The 25487-nt window shown below is 22.3% G+C and overlaps 2 protein-coding genes across 2 annotated transcripts; both read right to left on the minus strand.

The window, feature by feature from the left end:
• Window positions 1–14475: 14475 nt before the first annotated feature.
• LOC107072899 (uncharacterized) lies at window positions 14476–18311 on the minus strand. The gene is made up of 7 exons (XM_089173167.1): window positions 18156–18311; window positions 18093–18102; window positions 17843–18016; window positions 16365–16639; window positions 16046–16286; window positions 14775–15050; window positions 14476–14701 (listed from the first exon to the last, which is right to left on the minus strand). Exons 1-7 carry the CDS (start codon window positions 18239–18241, stop codon window positions 14597–14599), a joined length of 1167 nt encoding a protein of 388 aa, XP_089029293.1. The 5' UTR covers window positions 18242–18311; the 3' UTR covers window positions 14476–14596.
• A 1445-nt stretch (window positions 18312–19756) lies between these two features.
• LOC107072901 (uncharacterized) lies at window positions 19757–25272 on the minus strand. The gene is made up of 3 exons (XM_015333212.2): window positions 24710–25272; window positions 22659–22860; window positions 19757–20404 (listed from the first exon to the last, which is right to left on the minus strand). Exons 1-3 carry the CDS (start codon window positions 24894–24896, stop codon window positions 20263–20265), a joined length of 531 nt encoding a protein of 176 aa, XP_015188698.1. The 5' UTR covers window positions 24897–25272; the 3' UTR covers window positions 19757–20262.
• Between the last annotated feature and the right edge of the window lie 215 nt (window positions 25273–25487).

Genomic DNA, 25487 nt, shown 5'->3' on the forward strand with positions numbered 1-25487 from the left:
ATGTCAGACACCAATGACTGACGTTCAACATTTCGTTTTGCTGCACGTGGCCTTTTTTATAATATAATAATATAATAATATTTATATTATTATTATTATATTTTTAATTAAATATAATATAAATATTTATTATTATTATTATTATACCTATAAAATATAATTTAATATTAACATATTTCTAAATAAACATTAATATAATAATAAAACATATTATATATATATATATATAACATATTTCTAATTAAACATATTAAAATATGTTTTAATAAATAAATATCAATTAAATTGATATTATTTCAATTAATAATTAATTTAAATAAAAGTTAAATTTCGTAATTGCTTAACAGAAAAAGGTTTAATCATTCGGATAAAAAGATGAACGGGTGAGAAGGGGAATGAAGAAAGGAAGGAAAGAAGGAAGGAAGGAAGGAAGGAAGGGGTCATTGGACTGACAGTCCCAGGTTGAGTCGTCGGAAGGGAAAAGGGAGGATGCGTTTTTCGAATGAGAAAAGTCGGCAAAAGGTTCCCGTTCGAGTTCGTGTATTCCCGTGACACGGTTCACGCCTCCGAATATATTTGCATCAGTGTATCGTTAGCATAGCCGCGAGTCATTTTCGCGAGTTGCTTTGCTATACTCTCTCTGTTGCCAATTTAAAACCCAAGAGAAAGATAGAAAGATAGAAAGAGATAGAGTAAGAGAGAGAGAGAGAGAGAGAGAGATAGATAGCGAGAAGGATCGAAGACGTGAGTTGGGTGAGTTATGGCTAAAAGGGTTGAATTATGTTTGAAATTATTCGACCGGTTGAATTTATGCCGTTGCTCGAGACTGCCCGTGGTTATGAAGTGATATTAATTACCGTGACAAAAAGGATAACTTTGGTATAAGGAAGATGATAGTGCAAGAAAGGGCGGAGTATGTTATGCTCGTTTATTCACCACTGCAATTGAAAGTTTCTAATTGTTTTTTTTTTTTTTTTTTAATAATAATTTCAGTTGAATACTAAGAAAGGTTTGATGATTGATAATTTATTTATTTATTGATTTTTTGTTGTTCTTGGTTGCAGTATAAAATTAAATAGCCAATGGTTATTACTTTTTATGCATGAATGTTCTAGTCGTCACGATATCAAATTCAGTAACATTTTCATGACGAGTAGACTCGTCAAGCTTAGTTATCTCATAGATAATTTATTCTTTTTTTTTTTTTTTTGTTCAATATGAATCTATGTGGGATGAAAGTATGAATGGGAGAAAAATGGATGATCGGTTGGTAGATTAGTTGAAGTTTTGATTTGGTTACTACTTGATTGAATGGTAAATAAATAGATTTGTCTCTTTGACAAGCTGTAAGAAGATCCACGAAAGTAGCCTGTACAATCTGGGTTGAGCCACTCATCGAAGTAGTCCTCCAAGACAAATTAGTTCGTCCAAGTGGAACGACCGTCTAATCGAGCAAACCCTAAAACGTCTAGTTCTCTCTCTCTCTCTCTCTCTCTCTCTCTCTTTTTTAAATAATGTTCTATGAAGAAGATAATATTGACCAGCATCCATGAGTATTCGCGAAACTACCATCACTTATGAAACATTTGCATTACGAAAATCTTTCTATCATTTCTTATATATCTTTTTATATTATTTGCCTTTGATATAAATAATAAATAAATATATTATATTATATAATAAATATTAAATATTTTACTAAATTTATTTTTATAATATAATATAATATAATAAAATATACTATATTATAATATATAGTATATAAATTAATATAATATATTAATATAATATAATATTTAATATAATATACTACTATAATATAATATGTAGTATATAAATTAATATAATATATTAATATAATATAATATTTAATATAATATACTACTATAATATAATGTATAGTATATAAATTAATATAATAAAATATAATATAATATAATATTTAATATAATATACTACTATAATATAATATATAAAAATAAATAAATAAATAAAAAAATAAATAAATAATATTAAATAAAAAATATAGAATATTTTCCTATATTTATTTTTAAAATATAGTATAATATAATAAAATATACTATATTATAATATATAGTATATAAATTAATATAATATATTAATATAATATAATATTTAATATAATATACTACTATAATATAATATATAGTATATAAATTAATATAATATATTAATATAATATAATATTTAATATAATATACTACTATAATATAATATATAAAAATAAATAAATAAATAAATAATATTAAATAAAAAATATAAAATATATTCCTATATTTATTTTTATAATATAATATAATATAATAAAATATACTATATTATAATATATAGTATATAAATTAATATAATATATTAATATAATATAATATTCTATATAATATACTACTATAATATAATATATATAAATAAATAAATAAGAGATTTTATAATAATATAATATATAATATTTTTACAGTATAATATAATATTTAATAAAATATACTAATATAATATAATGTAATATATATATATATACCAATAATACCAATGAATACTATAATATATATTAAGAATAAAATTCTGTATAAAGTAATTTAAATGTTGAATAATAATAATAATCTAATTTTCTTCTGTATAAAAATATTCTTATTGAAAATATTAGAAGAAAAAAGAAAACAAGTTTACGTGAATTAGTTGAACCAATATTACAATACAATTAATCGTAACGATGATTTTAAAATCTCTTATGGTTAATCATTTAAATAATAATTTTGTTTTATTTTATTCTTGTTGTTATTCACGAGCTTATGTACGGTACATTCGTAAATTGTCTTTCATCGACCACCATTAAGATCAATTTACGGTGACGAGAAGTATATTTTTCCACTTCTTCTCTTCAGCATAAGAAGAAGAAGAAGAATAAGAATAAGAAGAAGAAGAAGAAAGAAAATAAAATGAAAATAGAATGAGGAAGTAAGAAAAAATAACATCTTATCAAACTACTACTACTACTACCACTTAGTTCAAGTTTTATTTTAATTCAAGGTATTTCAAGAATCAAATTTTCGTAATAAAATTTGATAAAGCAAAAAAAAAAAAAAAAGAAAAAAAAAAGAAAGAAAAATGCACATCCCCTTCAACGTTATACTATGTTAAGCATCGAAAGCGATGAAAATTTCAACGGCCTTGACATCGTGCAAAATCTTGAAAAGACGAGGTATATATCCACTTCTTTCTCCTTTCGCCAACTACTGCATTTGACGTCGTAAATCCGTCGAGAGGAAGATTATCCTAACGTAGAAAAGGGAATTACCAAGGCGAGCTGACACTTTCCGAGAAGTAGTCGATACTTGGAAAGCTCTCCCTTTCGAGTATACAGGGTGTCCGATTTTATAATCTATCTTTCAATATAATTCAAAATATAATACTAATAAATTATTCCATTTGTTCTTTTTTTTATTTATTATTTTTTTTTCTTATTACTTTTCTTTTTTTTTCAATTATTTCATACAAATTATTTTTATTATTATTATTTTAATAATACAAATTTTAAATTAATATTTAATTTTTTTTTTATTAACGATTTATTCATAATAAGAAACACCTTTTGTATAATACACAATATATATATATATATAATTTAATTATATATTTTAATTATAAATTATTTATAATAATTTTTAAATTATATTTCTTGAGAAAATAAAATAATATAATATTATTATATAAAATATGTAAAAATATCATTGAACAAAATTCTGAATAAATCTTATAGAGTATAATATTAAAAAAAAAAAAAAAAAAAATCAAATTTTTCTAGCTTAAAGGTCCGTGACACTTTTAATTAAAAATTCCAAATCCCTTATGATCGAAGGACGATCGAAGTGTCTCTCGTGCCTTTTTATTCTCAATAATCTCGAAGGAAAATCCTAAAGGTTGGTTGGTTGGTTCGTTGGTTGGTCCTAACCGAATGATAGTAGTAATCCCTAATCCGAAGGGCATTAAAGCATCGTTTGAAAATAAAAAAAATAAAAAAAAATAAAACCTATCTTTGTAATACACACAGGGTGTTTGTTGAATTTTTTCGTGTTCATGAAATAGAAAGAGATGAAGAATAAATCACCGAAGAGTCAAAAGGAAAAGAAAAAAAAAGAAGAAGAATACGAGGAGAAAGAGGAGGATGAGGAGAGGGGGGAAGGGGAAGGGGAAGGGGGAACTGAGGGGGGAGGGGGAGGAGGTAAAGAGGAACCTTTTTGGGCGATGATACGAAAATACTGACACGCGTCTGTCGATTGATCCTCGACACGTGTCATCAATGCCGCAATCAACGTGGCTGACTGACGTTGGTTCAACCAGAACCATTGCTCCGATGCTTTTATTTATGAAACGATTTGAAAACCGAGCTTGTTGAATAAGGCGGAGCAGAGTAGTTCATCACTCGATCCTTTTTTATCGAGTTAAAAAAAAAAAAAAAGAAAAAAAATGAGAGAAAGAGAGAAAGGAAGGGTGAGAAGGTATTTTATTCTTATTTTTAGGTAATCGATACTACCACTCGTCGTTTTTTCTTTCTTTCTACTACATTTTTCATGTCAATGAATTAAATTTTTTAATAGAAAATTAAGTACACACAATTGTAAATTAACTTGAGTAAACGAAAAGTTCGTTCAAACTTTATTTTCAAATAATTATCTATAAAATTTTGATTAATTTTATACTACAACGAAAAATAAAAAAAAAAATGACCTATGATCAAATCACACATAAACACACACACATTCTTAGTATTTAATTTAAATTATTATTATTAAAAAAAAAAAAAAATAATAATAAAAACTTTAAATATAAAAATTAACACGAATAAATTATATTTATAGTTAAAATATATTAATTTGTTAGAAGAACAAATTAAATATTAGATATAAAATATTTCTTCTCAAATATTTGTTGTTTTATTTATATATAATAATATATACTATACTTTTTATTATTATATATATATATTTTTATATTATTATATTTTATTATTATTATATATTATTATACAATAATAATAATAATAATAATAATAATACTCTATATATAATAATATATAGTATAATAAATTATACTATTTAGAATAATACAATTGGACCGTAATTTTTGAAAGTGATGTAAGTCCACTTTTTCAGGTTTTCATATCAATGATTACTCAATTTCTTTTACCGACATATTTAAAATTGTACAAAACCTGGGCATTTTTTAAGAAATGAAATATTACTACTACCAATTAGTTATTCATAAAAAGTTTACATTAAATTAAGCATAAATAACGGGATATCTCTTTTTTTTTTTTTTTTCTTTTAAACTGTACTAATACCACTTTTAAAATATAGGATTCATTTGAATTATATTATAATTATATCATATATTACATTAATGTAACTCGTTTGGAAAATCAATTAGAAAGAAAGAAGAAGAAAATGATCAATATAATAATAATAATAATAATAATAATAATAATAATTTTGGAATAAGTTATTCACCACTTATATGCATATAATCCTGACGATTTAGAACGGGTTTTGAGACGTCGTCGTGATATTTGCTCGCTCTCACTTTCCGAGTATTTGATATTCGTAACGCGTATGAATCATTGCCAGAAGGTACGTCGAGATGTGATTATATGGTGTCAGTAGCGTATATACGTAGTGGCATAGCCCTGCTCGACGTATTATTAAGCCGACAATACGTTGTGGGGTCGGTTGCGGTATACGTGTTCTTTCCCTTTCCCTTTCCTTCTCTTTCTCTCTCTCTCTCTCTCTCTCTCTCTCTCTCTCATTCTCTCTCTCTCATTCTCAACCTCTTTCGTTCACATATACATATTTACATATATATATCTATATGCACACATATATGATTATACATACAAATATAGGAGTTCAGTTTGCTGGTATATACATACTGGTGTATATATATATATATATATATGGGGGTTCGAAATTCGACTCCCATGCATCATAATAGAGAGACGCGTGGCAAAGGTACTGCCCGCCATTTAAAAAGTGCTATAATTATACGCCTCTCGCTGTCAGTGGCTCGACAGAAATCGGTCCTTCGAAACCGAATTAGCGGTCTTTAGAAAAAGCCTTGCACGCTGCCGTTTCGACTACCGTAACTTCCTTCCTTCCTTCCGTCCTTCCTCCTTCTCTTACTCTTTTTCATGGGTTTTTGGTTCTCATCGAACACGATTACTCGTTTCGAATTTCTTTCTCTTGTGTTATCCTCTATCATACATATATATATATATATATATATACATATACATATACATATATATGTATATATACGATTCTTGTTTCAATCAACCCCTCTTTGCCACTTCGTTTCCGTTCCCTAATACATTCCAATTTTCTGGCGTGTTAACGTTGTTCAAACGTTTAGGGTTCATTTGTGAAAAGTAAATTAGTTTAATATGTTGATTAGTATTATATACATTTATTATTTATAATACAAAGGTATTAATATATTTAATATAATAAAGTAATGGTATGAATATATAATATATAATGATGAAAAAAAAAAATTAATATATTATATATATTACAATATATTTTTAAATTTATTTTTATATACTTGTTAATAGTATTATTTATATTTATTTTATGAGAAGAAGAAGAAGTTTATTTTTCAGGTATACCCCTTAAGGGTGTTTACCCCGAAGGCCACCCCCCTACATGTTCGTTCCCCTTGACAATATACTTAATTCTAATTATGCCCTAATATAATATTAGATATTAATATTAACAATATAAAAACAATATAAAACAATATGAACAACATTAAACAATATACCTCATTTAGTAATTATATAATATTTATTTTATTATTATATTTATATTATAATTCTAATTTATATTTTATATTTTAATATTAAATTAATTTTAAATTAATATTGAATATTTTTTTTATTATATTTATAATTAATATATTTTATTAATATTAATTTAATTGTAAAAATTAATATTAAATATATATAATATTTTATATTATATATTATATTATTATATTTTTATTTTATTATATTCTGATATCTAAATTTACTTTTTTGGGTTATATTATGCCTGTTGCTTGTGACCTAATTTATTGATACATCAATTGTGAATTAATTAATAATTAAATTAATAATATTTGAATTAACAAGAAATGTGTTTAGTAAGATTTAAATTTCATTTTTATCCGATACTTTAATATTATTATATAATTAATTGAATTTATTAATACATCTTGTAATAACCTTTAATTATCAGATTTGATAGAACTATTAGAAATAATCCTTTCTATTTATTATATAGATGTATATATGTATATGTATATGTATATGTATATTGTATAATATATTTATGTAAGTTTCAAAGGAAGTTAACTAGCATGAACCCAAGAGAATATGGTAGAGGATTAAAGGGAAGATTATCTTCTCGCGTGCGCCGAATCGAACATAAACAATTGAGATATCGATCGTATGCTACTGCTACGTTAATTAACACCTTTTAATTATTACGTCTAAGCACAGATATATTATTATAATTGTGTATATCCATCCTTTTCTTCGTATCTTTGACCAATCTTGAATTATATTTTGTTTTCATTAAAACGCGTTAAATTATTCTACGTAATTCATTCGTAGATTGTTTATTCTGTCGAATTAAAATTTAATGAACAAATGATTTCATAATTAATATTATTTATCTATTATATAAAGTAATTATTTATATTATTATTTGAATATTATGTAGAATAAATAATAGTTTTATTATAGTATATGACAAGTGTCAAAACTTTACGTATTAAATTAATAGAAATAAATTATCATTAAAATTAAAATAACGAATAGTATTTGTTATAATAAAAGATGACACTTTAATGTCTTGTAAACGATAGTTTATTTAATTTTAATTATTTAGGTTTTATTTTATATTTTTATTTATTTTTTAAATAAATACTATTATATATATATATTATACCCTATATATTTATATCGAATACTAATAATGTTTTGTAAAGGATAGTTTATTTACACTTTATTGTTTGACAGACACTTTAATGTTTTGTAAACGATAGTTTATTTAATTTTAATTAATAAAATTTTATTTTATATATTTATTTATTTTTTAAATAAATACTATTATATATATATATTATACCATATATATTTATATGGAATACTAATAATGTTTTGTAAAGGATAGTTTATTTACACTTTATTGTTTGACAGACACTTTAATGTTTTGTAAACGATAGTTTATTTAATTTTAATTATTACAATTTTATTTGATATATTTATTTATTTTTTAATCAAATACTATTATATATATATATATATATATTATACCATATATATTTATATCGAATACTAATATATCTAAATAATTATAGATAGTTAATTGTAATTTTTGTCTTTCTGTAAAAATGTACTCTTGAAATATTTAATATAAAAAAAAAATGACAGGAACTTTTGTTTTACTTGAATATTTTTCTTATTTCATTTCATTTTATTTTATTTTTCTTTCTTTCGTGTACCAAACAACAAAATCATGACCATTACTTTTATTGATACTTACGTATTAACGCCATCGCAACAAAAATTTCGCTAATGCACTAATAAAGAGCAATCTTGTTGTTCGCACACAATAACCGTCAGGGTTGCGTCAGGGTTTCGTCAGGATTATGACGACAGCATCAGGTGAAAAAAAAAATAGACACTGTTTTGAATCACTATGTTAAATTCTATATCAGCCCATTTTCCACCGAAATCCGATTGTGACTACTTTTTATAAATAAAACGTTTTTGAATTTTCAAAGTGTTGCGATTTTAAATCAAGTTTTTTATTCTATGATTTGTCGCAAAACAATTTAAGGTTTAGATTGACGCCATTAGCGGAATTTTATTCTTTTTTTTTTTTTTATTAAGAAATAAAATATATCCACTTATTTTTAGAAGCATATTGACCACCATAGTTAGATCAAGGATATCCAATAAGTGAATCGAGTGATATCCTTTTCAAGATTCGGACCTTCCAAGGACATGAATTTTCATTCTCGCCAAATTATTTCGTCGATCGAACTTTGCTAGACGTCTAAAAAGAGATATACATATATACATATATATATATTCCTCAGACTCTCTCAGAGAGTAAGAGAGAAATAGAAGAAGAAAGGAAGTTTTCAACAGACCCAGTCAGATCTCTTTTGTCCGGTCGAATTGGGTGTTCCCACTCGCACGACAAAGATTCGATGCTTCCAATTGAAAAGTCCACTTGGAAGAAAAGGGCATTCCTCTCTTGTGGTGCATATATATATATCTATAGCTTATATATATATATATATATATATATATATATATATATATATATATATATATATCTCAATGGCAAGAAATTGAGCCATTGTCGTGCATTCACGGGGAAAATATATCGCTAAATAAGGCCTGGAAGGTAGTATTTCACGAGCAAAGTATTGCTCCTTGGATCCTAGCCCATCTTTTTTCTTTTTTCTTTTTTTTAAACCATTTCTTCTATTTTCCACTTCCCCCTTTTTTATCCCTTATCTATACGATGATACTTTACTCGAAATTGCTAAGAGGAAAGGAACTTTCTATATCTTAAATTACTTATCGAATATATATATATATATATGGCTCACAATCAGTCCGATACACACGTCTTTAAGTCAACGAATTACCTTATACCACCATCTGTTAGAATCTTATCGAACTAACAGAGATAATCATGACTTTTTAACAAATAATTTTGCAATAAAATAATATTGCGATTATAAATTAAGATATAAACTATCCTATCTTTCAAATTGAATGAAACTGCATACAGTGTGGAAAATTTGATTAAAATTGGTTCAGTAGTTTAGGAGTCCATTGCGGACAAACAACGTCACACGTTATTTATATATATTAAGATAAGATAAGCCGTTTATTTTGAAATTGGTCTGACTCAATTTTCCAAAAAAATTAAATTAACTATCGTAATAGTTACATTTTAACATGATCTTTTCATTCTGATGCAATTTATTACTAATATATTAAAAATCATTCAAATTTTGTAACACGACAATTTGCTGATTAATGAAACGATAAAAAAGTTTATTTCGAATTTGACCTAACTCCATTCGTGATTAGAAAATGTCTATTATTTATTTAACAATTGCCACTATTTTAATGAGAACTATAAATTGAACACCTTTAAATACACTTAAGTAGTATAACTCGTTAGTAACTTGTAAGTATATTGTTAATTGCATTAAAATGCAAACCTTTCAATATCTCGAAGAGAGTTAGGCCACATTCAAAATAAACGGCTCATATCATCTAAATAAATAAAAAACAAATTACAAAAATAATAACATTTTCTTTTCCAACAAAACTAATAATAATAATATTATTATTATTATTAATTGGCATTAGAAACTCGAAAGTTCATTGCTGCAAATACCAAATCCCACCATTGTTCCCGTACCTGAGCGCAATCCTTCCATTCGCGGTCTCCTTATCCTATTTCTTTCAGGTCTCTTCTAATATTATCTTCAATAATAATATAATAATAATAATAATAAATTAATATCAACTATAAATAATATAGTAACATTTATGAAAATGATTAGAAGAAGAGTTTTGATTTAGTACGTATAATTGGCTTGACAACAAGATATATCAAAGGACTCGAACATTAAAGATAGACAGGCAGAAAATGACAAGGGGTACTATTATTAAATGAGTTAGAGAAAGATAGTTGAACTTAAATGAAAGTTACAGAGTGAGAGAGGGAGATAGAGATAGTACATTGGAGTAATCTCTGTCTATTAGCAAGGTATTATTTTCCGTGGTAGACATCAAAGAGGATTTTCCCTTGGTCTCATTGTATCGTCACGATAATTCCTCGTTATTAGGAGCACCGTTGAACGCGTTGGTCTCATGTCGGCTTACCACACCCCAAGTGCCGAAACAAATCCTACAGAATTGGAGGATACGATGCAAAGGAGATTCACTTGTTAACTATCTCTCTCTCTCTCTTTCTCTCTATTTATCTCTCTTTTTATCCTAAGAAAAGGAACAACCTAGTATATATATATATATATAATGGTGGGGAAGGACACACAAAGTTAAAGTGATAGTTAATCCCCGTGAAAAATGTTACATGCCAGGTGAATGAATCTTTTCCTATGGTAAAGAAAAAGAAGAGATAGAAAAAAAGAATTATTCGGGTTTAACAGGCAGGTGGGTTAAAACTCACCTAATCGAATTTAGGAAACCACCGGGATCCTTTTTAATATTGAAACACCCTTCGATAGTATGAAAGATGGATGATAATCGTGTTGTTGAGTGACGATGGATAGACAGGTATGTGAATCTTGGTTACTTCCTAATGACAATCCTTCCCCCTCCCCTTAAGGAGGGAAGTGTAGGGACACTTATCCCTCACCTTTCCCTTTTTCTTTTTTATCATAGTTCTTTCTCATTTTCTTCTGCCTTTTATGTTTTTTGTCGTACTTGTTCAAAGTTATGAACATCTATGCCAATGCTGATGTTGATAAAAGATAAATGAAGATATCTTTATCTTTATCTTTATCTTTTTCTTCCTTTATTCTTTTTTCTTCTTGGTTATATCATTGTAGAAAGCGTTGTTGATAGAACAAGGATTTGACAGGGTTTGAGTTATACTATATATCATACAAAGCGATGAAAGTAAGAAAAAGTAAGAAGGGTATGGGGGTATGGGTTGGATAAAAGGGTATATTGATCTCTTGGTTGCAAACTCATGGCTTGTCGCTTTCTATCACGATTATATTCTGCTTCTGTATTATGTATTCTTGAAAAGATTAATATGATTTTAAATAATTTATATAAATCATATTTTATAAATTATTGTATTATATATTGTGTATAATTAATTATTGAAATATTTCTATCACAAGTGTTTTTCTATAAATTTGAAATAATTCATATATATATATATATATTTCAAATTCTTCTATAAATAAACAAAAATGTATTATTTACAAGAATTAATTTAACTATTAACTCATAATTCATATTTTATAAATTATTATATATGTATATATTATGTGTGTAATTAATTATTAAAATATTCTTACCACACACACACACACACACATGCACACAAGTGTTCTTGGTAATATAATATTATATTTAATTATAATATTATTTATATATTAATATTATTTAATATATTATTTAAAATTATTTTATATTAATTATATTTTATATAAAAATAATATTATTATTTGATATATCTTAAAATATAATATTATATATTATTTGTAATAATAATATCAATTACTTAACAAACTCTTATAATATTTACATACTACAACACTTTAATAATTTCTATCTATAATTATAAAACAAAACAATATTTAACCATTTCCTTCAATAAACTTTCCCCGCCTCGCCCCCCCTAATTCCAATTAATAACAATAACAATTATAAAATAAATCATTATAACCAATAGAAATATATTACTAAAGAATGAAATCGAATTATTTGATCCTTTCTGCCGTTTAATTTCAATGAAGGGTGTCGACGTTCAGTTGAAACCTTCTTACTGAGGAGGAAGGGGAAATAAGAGACGTAGATCGTCCTGGACGAGGTCAGCACATGGAATCGTTGCCCTAAGGGGCGTGTGCCCTGGACAGGGCTAAGTAGGGTGCAACTGACAGTAAAAGACAATTACCCTTCTGATACATCCAATGCCCGCGTGATTTTCTACGTTGAGAAACGTGTATAAGGATTCGTTACACGCTTCGTAACACCGCCCCCCCCCCTATCCCCCTGTCCCCCTATCCACCCACCTCAACCAATAGAAAAATCTCATATTTTTTATTTTACTCTTTTTTCTTCAATTAATAAACAAAAGATGTATTTCTAATAATAATAATAATAATAATAATTTATATTAAAATCAAATGAAAATTTAATCACGAGTCAGACACGTGTTAAATATGTTCGATATTTATATTAGTACGAGTGTGTCACGTGAAAGTTGTTAAGTTTAAAATGTTTGATACGAAATTTGGATCATCAATTAAACTCGTTGTTTTGTTAAATTTGTTTTTTTTTTTTTTTTTTTAATAATGATTGAGAAAATGATTGATTTCATCCTTCGTGTGATTTTCCATCGTTTTATTAATTGCAACGCGTTTAATCTAAGCACGTGTCGATCACCCGTGACACACAACTTTTAGTTTCTCTTATCTCCTTTAGCTTTTATTGTTCCCAGAAATTTATCTACATTGGATCGATACACTTGTACAACTGGTATATGAATCTACCTTGTTGCGAAAATTCTCTATTAATGTTTCGAAAGTTAAAGGGACCACGGTGTGTTTAATTCGGATTTTTAAATTCATTGTAAAAAAAAAATGGTGTTGAAAAAAAAAATATATATATTGGTAAGAATTCTATATAGTTTATGGTCAAATTCCCCGTGATTACTTCAAAACGTATGATCGTCGAGTGATTCGGGCTGCCGAATTTCAGGCGATTGAAAAAATACTTTCTCTTACGTTTACTTATGCTTGTTTTTTTTTGATAAATATATAAATGTGTGTGTGTGTGTGTGTGTGTGTTGTTAAAATAAGAAATACAAAAAGAAAGTATATTTAATTGATAATCATCATTTATCAACATTAACATCTAAAAGGTATAATAAATAATAACATTTATAGTAATTTATCATTAAATTTACAATAATTTCATGTTGTTTTGAATATCATCTGATAAAACATATTAATTTGTTATGAGTGAAACAAATAATTAACGTTAAATTAATTCAAAATTGATCAAACATTATTGACGTAATATTTCAACAAAAATTGTGAAATTAAACGGAGTGTTAACACATTTCGTGTCACGTGTACCACCGGTGGTACACGTGGTTTGAAGAACAAGTTTAACGTGTACCACCGGTGGTACACATATTTATTTAATGCACTGAAAATATACGTTTATAAACAATTCAATTTTGTACAAGAATATTTCTATTAAAATATTGATGCATTATATAAAATGCAGTATAGAACAAAGCACACACACACAAGTTTGTTTTAATTGTTATATTTACAATAATTAATAATTATATGTAATGATTGATTTTGTTCAAGCAAAATGAAATGACATGAATGACAAGTCAGGTAAAAAGAGCTTTTGACATGGTACGTGTTATATTTACAATAATTTTATATTCTTTTGGGGTTTCATCTGATAAGACACATTAATTTGTTATGAATGAAACAAATAACCAAAGTGAAATTAATTCAAAATTTATCAAACATTATTGTCATAATATTTCAACAAAAATTGTTGTAATATTCAACAAAGTTTAAAGAAATGATCAAATAAATTATTGATTATTATACTTCAAATGAATATTTTCTCAATTGTTTATGTTCTTGTTGAAATTTCTCAAGTATGGTTGGTTGATTATTATTATACTACAAAATTTAATTTCAAAATTTTTTTTTCAATATATCTTCTCTTTACAAATTTTTCAGATGTTGTTGGAAAATGAAACTTCGAATAAATTTGACTTCAATCATCTGGAAATACGAAAGATCTCGACGAAGGTTCTGAGGATTGTGGAAACGAATTATACAGCTGATTAGATTCTTCATATTTTTCAGTCCTAGTTTTGTCCTAAAAATGTAAATTATTGTAAATAATTTAATCAATTATTCAATTTTTTTTTATATTTTTTTTTATTTATTACCTTAGGGAAAAAAATAAAATCATCTTGCTGAACATCGTCAGTATCTTGAATGCCTTCAAAATCAAACACCGTTTTTGGCAATCTATTCGAAGTGTCAACAAATTTAGTGGATTCTTCATCATCGTCAGGAAATACAATACGATTAACTTCATTTCTTATTCGTGGTTCATAATTTTGTATATCTTTCTTATTATCATTATCAAATTGAAGTTTTTTCATATTAGAAAAATCCGAATTATCAGAATAATCAAATCGTGGATATGGTGCTTCGTTTTTATGGAAACGATTATGATACAGGTATTCCTTATTTCCTATAAAATAAATTATTATTTATAATATATTTATTATTTAATATAATGATTGATCAAAAAGTTCGTACAAGTTAACTATTGTTTTTATTATTTATAAAATTGATTAAAATCAAAGTGTTGGTTTCGAATCATTTTGTATAAATTTGCTCGAACTTTTTGGATAATCAAATAATATAATATGTTTTTATTAATAATATTTAATAATATAATAAATATATATATAGAATTAATTATAAATATTAAATTATTTTTAGGATTACAAAACACAATAGTCACTTTGAATGACATAAGGTTTGTTATAAATATTATTACCATAACTTAATTTATTAAAATATATAATAAATATTATATATAATTAATATAATAATTATTTATTAAAAAATATAATATATATTATATATAATTAATTATATATTAAATTATTTTTAGGATTACAAAACACAATAGTCACTTTGAGTGACATAAGGTTTGTTATAAATATTATTACCGTAACTTAATTTATTAAAATATATAATAAATATTATATATAATTAATATAACAATTATTTATTAAAAAATATAGTAAATATTATATATAATTAATTATATATTAAATTATTATAATATCACAGTGTACAAATACTCACTTTGAGTGAAACATAAGGTTTGTTATAAATATTATTACCATAACTTAATTTATTAAAATATATAATAAATATTATATATAATTAATATAATAATTATTTATTAAAAAATATAATAAATATTATATATAATTAATTATATATTAAATTATTTTTAGCATTACAAAGCACAATAGTTAATTTGAGCGAAATAGTGTTTGTTATAAATATTATCTCCTTAATTAAATTTATTAAAATATCTAATAAACATAATAATTATTTATTAAAATATATAATAAATATTATATATAATTAATTATATATAATAAATTATTTTTACGATTACAGTGTACAAATACTTACTTTGTGCGACATATGGTTTGTTATAAATATTTCCATGATTGAATTGATTAAAATATCTAAAAAATCCACCATTATGATTATTAAGATAATGAATCAATTGATCATTATTCCTAGGACATTTAGGATACTCTTGATAACAATGATTAGGATTATTTCTATTGGTGTATCCTAATAATGCAGCTTTTCCAAAATTAAATATTGGTGATGATTCGATAAAATGAAACTTCGTCAATAATCTATAACAAATGAAATAAATTAATAATAATATTGAATATATTTATATTAATTATTATAAACAAATATTTCTTACTAACTTTGATAATATATTTTTTTGAAAAAGATTATTAAACAAGTTGATGTCACGTCCGTAAATTGATTCACCTGGTATAGCACCACTTGTCACCTCGCAAAGTATTCTAGGAACACATTTGAGATCATCGTAACGAGATATCGAAGAAAGGGCATCGAATAGGTTTGTATAACCTGTAGGACCCCCTGAAGGGTCTAACAGGCTACCAACTGCACTTTCATACTGACTTGATTGGTATTGACTGGATCCTGTATTCAACAATTGTGAAATTTGATTGCCCTATAAATTCAAAGTAATAATATTCATATTTATCACATTATTATGTTTATAAAATTTATTCTAATATTTTCTTAACTTTTATTTTATAATTAATTAATCTTACATATCTATAGAATATTTGTATTTTATTTCAGAGTATTATAAACAATTCATTTTGCAAGTAATTACTGTTTTGTTATGCACTGATATGATCATATTATGTTTTGATTATATTTATAAAATTGTTGTAATAAAAATAAATTTATGAAATAAAATATATTTATTAGTATATTGTTTATTAATTATAATTATTTTAATTATTGTTAATTAATTATAATTAATAAAACATAAATTCTATATAATTATTATATAAAATGTTATTAAAATAAATTATTATATATAGATATACTTTATATAAATTATTATATATGAAATATAATTAAAATAATATTTTATATATTTCATATATATATAAATATATATATAATAATAAAAATAAAAAAATTAAATAAAATTATAATATTATTATATTAATAAATAATATAAAATAATTATAATTATATTATATTATTTATTAAATATATTAAAATATATAATATTTTATATATAAATATATATATAATAATAAAATTAAAAAAATTAAATAAAATTATAATATTATTATATTAATAAATAATATAAAAGAATTATAATTATATTATATTATTTATTAAATATATTAAAATATAATATATTTTATATATAAATATATATAATAATAAAATTAAAAAAATTAAATAAAATTATAATATTATTATATTAATAAATAATATAAAATAATTATAATTATATTATATTATTAATTAAATATATTAACATATAATATATTTTATGTATAAATATATATAATAATAAAATTACAAAAATATATAATAAATTATAATATTATTAATTAATAAATAATATAAAATAATTATTATTAAATTATATTAACAATTAAATATATAAAAATATATTATAAAATATATAAAATATATAATATAATTATAATTAATAATTAATTCAGAATTAATAAATTAATTCAATATAATATGTCAAAACATAGTATTATAATTTTCATTAATATTATTTTGTATTTGTATTCTGAAAATCAAAAAATATCAACTTGTTTGAAATTATAGTCAAAGTGAAAGTCGATAAATGTTTCGTGGGTTGTAAAAATAAAATTCGAATTTATATAAGTACCATATTTGATTCACCGTTGTTGAACAAGGATACGAATAAATCTGTCAAAGGAGAGTTTTTTGTAGAAAGTCGATCAAAGAATGCATGTTTTCTCGATCTTTCATGAATTGCACTATTTTCTATACTCGTTAAAACTATGTCCTTTATGCATCTATAAAAAAAAAAAAAAGAAAAAAACAAATGATTAATATTAATTCATAGAAAAATTCTAATGTTAAATAATTTCACTCACAATATAATCAAACCTTACCTCAATAAATCTATGGAATCGTAGTTTCTTTGAGTAATATCAAAATCACACGCATTATAATACAATTTATTCGATTGATCGTAGTTTATAGAACGACCTTGAACTAGCACTATCGTAAGGTAAAAAACTAGGTCAAATTTTACGAACATTTTTTTTTTTTAGTTTCTATTAACAACTTTTATCAACACAACGAGTTGCAGACTTAATCAAACTGAATACTGAAACTACAAACATAAATTTACAATGTTTATGAATGTTTTTACAACATCTATTGTACATAAATATGTTTGTATTATTATAAACATTAATTAACAATTGTTAATGTTTATTCACTAGTTAAATATGCGAATAATACAAATTGTTGAAAAAAATTCTAATTAAATGAAATGAGATATTTTTTAAATGAAAAAAATGTCACTGATGGGAATGGAATCGTCTAGCACGAAATGGTTCCGCACGAACTGACGCTTTCTTCGAAACTGTTTCTTCGTTATGTTGAATTTCACGATCGTTCAATGTATAAATGTGTACGCATGTATGTAGGAAGAAGAAATTGTTGTTGGTGAACGATGACGATATTCTACTCTCACTCCGTTTGTAGACCTACATACACTTAAATATCTTTATACGTATACGTTGTTACTTATACACCGGGAAAAAAAACTCGTTTAAATGTCAATAGAAATTTATAAGTATGATTAGAAAACTAATATAAGAAACACAGATTATTATTAAACACACACTCATAGTTATGATAGAATTGTTTTGTTTGTTTTGTTTTTTTTCTTTTTTTTTTTTTTCTGAAAACACGAGTGTTTTATTATAATTGTAAAAAATAATCAATTAAAATAATATTAATGATGGAACATGTGTAATATTACTAAATTACAAATTGATGTACAATTAATTAGTTTTTTTATTACACTGTTCAAGTTATTTCGTGAACACACATTTATACACATAGTAAATTGAATTAAATTGAAATTGAATTGTTTTTTTCTTTTATCTGTAAATTACAGGTTTCATTATTTATGTAAATTTTATGTAAATTTGTATTGGTAATAAAAAACGTATTACGAATTTTTATAAGAAGATAAAACAATCATATGATTATAGAAATTAATTCAATGTTAAAACCATATCTATATCTATATATATATATATGGTGTGTAATAATACCCATTTTATTAGTATTATAAAACAATAACATTTTTTTTGGTATATAATTTATTAGAATTTAATATAATTATATTTAATATAATTAATTTATATGAAATATTATATAATTTTTATTTATAATTTTATTTTATATAAAATTATATAAAATAAATTTATTTTATACAATTTAATTATAATTTTATTTAAAATAAAGTTATATAAAAATTATATGTATAATATTATATTTAATATATATATTTATATTATAATTTTATTGTAGTTTTATTATAATTTTATAATAATTTTTTAATATAATTTTCTAATATAATTTTATTTTAATTTTATTATAATTGTTTAATAAAATTTTTAATATAATTTTCTACAATAATTTTATTTTAATTTTATTATAATTTTATTATAATTGTTTAATATAATTTTATTATAATTTTAATATAATTTCATACAATTTAATATAAAAATTATATATTTAATTATATTTCATTGACACAATTAAGGTGAATACATTTCTAAGACATTTCTACAGGTAACCAATTAAGTAAAACTCAGAAATGAAACTAATACAAGTCAAGAAACTTAATAATCATGTGCAATACTAATATTTACTATCATAAATCTAGTAAATCATGTTTATAATAATATGATGTAAAACATCTGTTGCAATATTTGTACCTTGATCATATGAAAAACCTAGTTTAACTTTACTGTATTAAAAACAAAACAAAAAAAGAATATTACCTAAGTGTAAATTACATATGTCAATAATTTACATATACATGTACATTATCAAAATATATATTTTATCTGTTCTTTTTTTCTCTTTTCTATTTGGATATTTCAACAAGTAATAAAAATAAAGAATTTGTAGAAATAAAAGAAAAATTAATGTAAGAGATGATCAACACAACGTTTATGGCAATACAATATTTACAAATCCTTGTGAAATCACACGATTTCTTCAACTCACGTAACTACACGTTTAATTTATTTTTTACTAATCAGCTAAAATATTATCATCACATGCCCTTCCTCTTTTTGCTAGTTGATGACAAAGTCTTGGACTGCCAATAATATCACCAAGAAAAACACTCAACAAGTAATTCTCTTTCATTGGATTTGGTGATGATTTATATTCTCTAAAAAAAAACATAAAAATAAAAATAAAAATAACAAAACAAACAAGAAATTAATATTAATTACAAACTATACATCAACGTATTATTTCATACTGTATATTTATAATATATATGTGCTCATAATTATAAAAGTGTTATAAATTACATGTATCTCTTGTTTTGAGATATTTAATAATTTTTATTTGAACATTATATGAATTTTGTGTAAAATTGAAATAACAAATACTATTATTGATCGATTTATTTTATAACAATTAACATCGTGAAAATTACATTGAATTTATTTAGTTTCAAATAATGTGGTGTGTAATAACTAATAAACTCATTTTTTTTTTTTTAATTTTGACTTACATTAGATCACTTTCATAATTATGGGTACATATTTGATACTATATATTATTATATATAAATTATTATTATTATTATTATTATTGTAATAGTACAAGTTTTTTTATTCAATAATACTTTGTTCAATAATTTTGTATACTTAAATTATTTTTTTTTTTTTTATTATACTAATTATCATAATTTAATTCTACTATGAGAAATGTTTTCAACAACTAACAAATTTCTAAATTAATTAATATTAAATTAATAAAATTCGAGTAAAAGAATAAAAATAATTGTAACAAATATATGTGTTTTTAATGTGCTTTAATAATATAAATTAAAAAAAAAAAAGTAAAAAAATAATATTAAATATATTATTTATTATAACAACTCAGCAATCATTTAATAACAATTACTATATATCGTTATTTTATTTAAATTATTATTATTATTATTAATAATACAATTTTTCTATTCAATAATATTTGGTTCTATTATTTCGTATACTTCAATTATTATTATTATTAATTTTTTTTTTTAATATAAAAGCTATCATAATTTAATTCTACTATGAGAAATGTTTTCAACAACTAACAAATTTCTAAATTAATTAATTTTAAATTAATAAATTCGAGTAAAAGAATAAAAATAATTGTAACAAATATATGTGTTTTTAATGTGCTTTAATAATATGAATTAAAAAAAAAAAAAGTAAAAAAATAATATTAAATATATTATTTATTATAATAACTTAGCAATCATTTAATAACAATTACTATATATCGTTATTTTATTTAAATTATTATTATTATTATTAATAGTACAATTTTTCTATTCAATAATATTTGGTTTTATTATTTCGTATACTTCAATTATTATTATTAATTTTTTTTTTTAATATAAAAGCTATCATAATTTAATTCTACTATGAGAAATGTTTTCAACAACTAACAAATTTCTAAATTAATTAATATTAAATTAATAAATTCGATTAAAAGAATAGAAATAATTGAAACAAACATATAAATTGTTTATATGCTTCAATAATTTTTATCAAAAAAAAAAAATAAAATAAATATAAGATTTAATATCTTATTAATAACTTTTCAGTCGATTATTAGATAACGATTAAAAAAAAAAAAAAAGAAATACTGAAGATACATTTGACAGAAAAAATATTCCTATTTGGAAATAATTATTGTATGCATAGTAATCAAGAAGTTTGTCAATATTTTTTTTAAACACCAATGATAGAAAAAAAAATAAAATAATCTAAATCATTAGCATTAATGTACTATTACAATTTTCTATTCAATGTTAGCACATCAACTGCTTCAGAAATTATTTAGTAATATATTATGAATAATTAAAGATAGCGTGAACAGATTAGAACTTTTAAATTACGTAAATTGTTGAATCACATCATTTTCCATTTAAATGTAATGCTATGTCATTTAATGTCAGTTAAAAAGTCATTAATTAATAACCTTGTATTCAAAAATGTTAATATTCACGTCAACGATTAGTATTTTTTTTCTATTTGTTTTTCCTTTTTTACTGCTTTATTTTTATTTTTACACACTCTCATGGTAACACTTAGCATTCAAGAGTTTCAACGTCATTTGATTCTTTTTTTATTTCTAATTCAAATTTTTTTTTTTATTTTTTTATTTTAATTATGTAATCGTTACGATAATTTATGATATTGACGGTTGAAATAATTGAAGTACAATAATTATATTCAACAATTTTTTATGATAATTAACTAACATTAGCAAATCGTTAGAACAGGTATCGACGTTTCGAAAAAAAAAAAAAGAAAAAAAAGAGGATGAATAGAAAAATGAGAAAACCAGTTTTTATATTATCCGTAACTCAAAACGATGAATTTCATAATAAGGAAAGATTAGTCATCTAACCATACCTGAATATAACGTCCCAATCTAGGACACGTTCTCTGCTTCTTATGAGCAAAGTTTTCGTGGCATACTTGGAACATATCCTCTCATAAATGCATACATTGTTACCGAGTTTCTCAACAAGTTTTTTCTCAATTTGATCTACGTCAAGTATCTCCTCGTCGTGAATTAAACGTGTCATTCGTCTAGTTCTGGTTACATAAGTATCTATAGAATAATTATATATGTAAATATATAGTAACTTATACTATATTAATATAATATTATATAAAATGTGATAATTAAAATAATATAATGTAAAATAATATTGTAATTGATTGATAAATGTTATCATATATAATATAATATAATAATATAATGTGACCGATTGATAAACATGATCATATAAAATAAAATAAAATTAATTAGAATAAAAAAAAATTAAAATAAATTAAATTACGGAATAAAATAAAATACAGAATATAAAAAAAATTAATTAAAATAAAATAAAATAAAATAAAATAAAATAAAATAAAATACAATTTTAAATAAAATAAAATTAGGTAAAATAAAATTAGGTAAAATAAAATAAAATAAAATAAAATAAAATACAATTTTGAATAAAATAAAATTAAGTAAAATAAAATAAAATACAATTTTAAATAAAATAAAATTAAGTAAAATAAAATAAAATAAAATAAAATAAAATAAAATAAAATAAAATAAAATAAAATACAATTTTGAATAAAATAAAATTAAGTAAAATAAAATAAAATACAATTTTAAATAAAATAAAATTAAGTAAAATAAAATAAAATAAAATAAAATAAAATAAAATAAAATAAAATAAAATAAAATAAAATAAAATAAAATAAAATAAAATAAAATACAATTTTGAATAAAATAAAATTAAGTAAAATAAAATAAAATAAAATAAAATAAAATAAAATAAAATACAATTTTAAATAAAATAAAATTAAGTAAAATAAAATAAAATAAAATAAAATAAAATAAAATAAAATACAATTTGGAATAAAATAAAATTAAGTAAAATAAAATAAAATACAATTTTGAATAAAATAAAATAAAATAAAATAAAATAAAATAAAATAAAATAAAATAAAATAAAATAAAATAAAATAAAATACAATTTGGAATAAAATAAAATAAAATAAAATACAATTTGGAATAAAATAAAATAAAATAAAATACAATTTGGAATAAAATAAAATAAAATAAAATACAATTTTGAATAAAATAAAATTAAGTAAAATAAAATAAAATAAAATAAAATAAAATACAATTTTGAATAAAATAAAATTAAGTAAAATAAAATAAAATAAAATAAAATAAAATACAATTTTGAATAAAATAAAATTAAGTAAAATAAAATAAAATAAAATAAAATAAAATAAAATAAAATACAATTTTAAATAAAATAAAATTAAGTAAAATAACATAAAATAAAATAAAATAAAATACAATTTGGAATAAAATAAAATTTAATAAAATAAAATAAAATAAAATAATATAATATAATAATATAATGTGATTGATAATAAATGTGATCAAAAAAAAAAAAAAATAAAATAAAAATAAAATAAAAGTAAAAATAAAATATGAACAATAGGAACAATAATAAATATGAACATAGAATAAAACATGAAAGTATTAAAATTAATAATTGTAATATAATTGAATAGAAAATATTGTTTATGTGTCAGTTGTGATATATAAACGTTTAAATACATATATACAGTATATATTTTATACGATACACGTATAATGATGAAAAACTTTCCCTTTCTGAAACGTTAGTTCATCACTTCAGTAACTAAGCAAGGAAAAAGGATTAGTTAGTCAATCATTTATGTAGTAACAACCTTTTCTTTATTTCTTACGTGCTTATTTAACGAACCGTAAGACATTTAATTAAACATTTCCTTCCTTCTTCCTTACCCATAGATAACTTTTCTTTTTACTCAATAGAAAACTAACCGTACAAATGTGTCACATCACGATAATCAATTTACCTAGTTTACATTAAAAAAAAAAAAAAAAAAAAACAACGTGTTACCTGGATTCAAAGAATACGCCAATTTTTTAATAAAATTCGAAACCCTCACGGCCGCAATGATTATGGGAAATCCCAATAATTGTACGGGAAATTCAAATGTTGATTCTTCTTGTTGATTCATCGATATTACAGATGATATTAAAACGAAATAACATCCGAGAAATATGAATAACTTTGATAGATACATTATTGATTTATAATTTAAACAATTATTTCATTAGTTTATATCATTTAAATTATAATTGTGTGAACACTATTATTATTATTATTATTATTATTGAATAATTTTAATCTTTTATATTTAATAGACACTTTTTCATTGAGAAACACTTGTTCATCAATGTATTAATTAATAATTAAATTAAAAAACACTATTAATGATGACAATTTAAATGTAACAATGGAGATTAACTTTAGAAATTTGGATTTTAAACAAAATTATTTCATCGACTAAGTCCGTCCACTTGACTTCATTCGTAAAAAGCTGATCTTTGAATGTACCTGAAGTCCGCGTGCCGTTTGTGTAGTAACATACGAACACGTTCCTACCACGAACTGGAGAAAGTAATCGTACTCCTACCATCCAACAACCATTAACTATACTGTTCATGTAGACTTTGAAACGGTGTTAGTCTTTTAGAATCTTATTATATGATTGTAACATTTCGTAAGCAGATTGGTTTAACTTTAACGTCATAGGAAATTCATTCCTTTCTTTCCTTACTTCCGAAGTAAGTTTGTTTGTTTGTTTTTTTTTTTATTTTTGTCTAATTCTATT

The sequence above is a fragment of the Polistes dominula genome, unplaced genomic scaffold (genome assembly GCF_049000335.1).
Source record: "Polistes dominula isolate Pdom_NZ unplaced genomic scaffold, Pdom_raw_medaka scaffold_35, whole genome shotgun sequence".
NCBI lineage: Eukaryota > Metazoa > Arthropoda > Insecta > Hymenoptera > Vespidae > Polistes > Polistes dominula.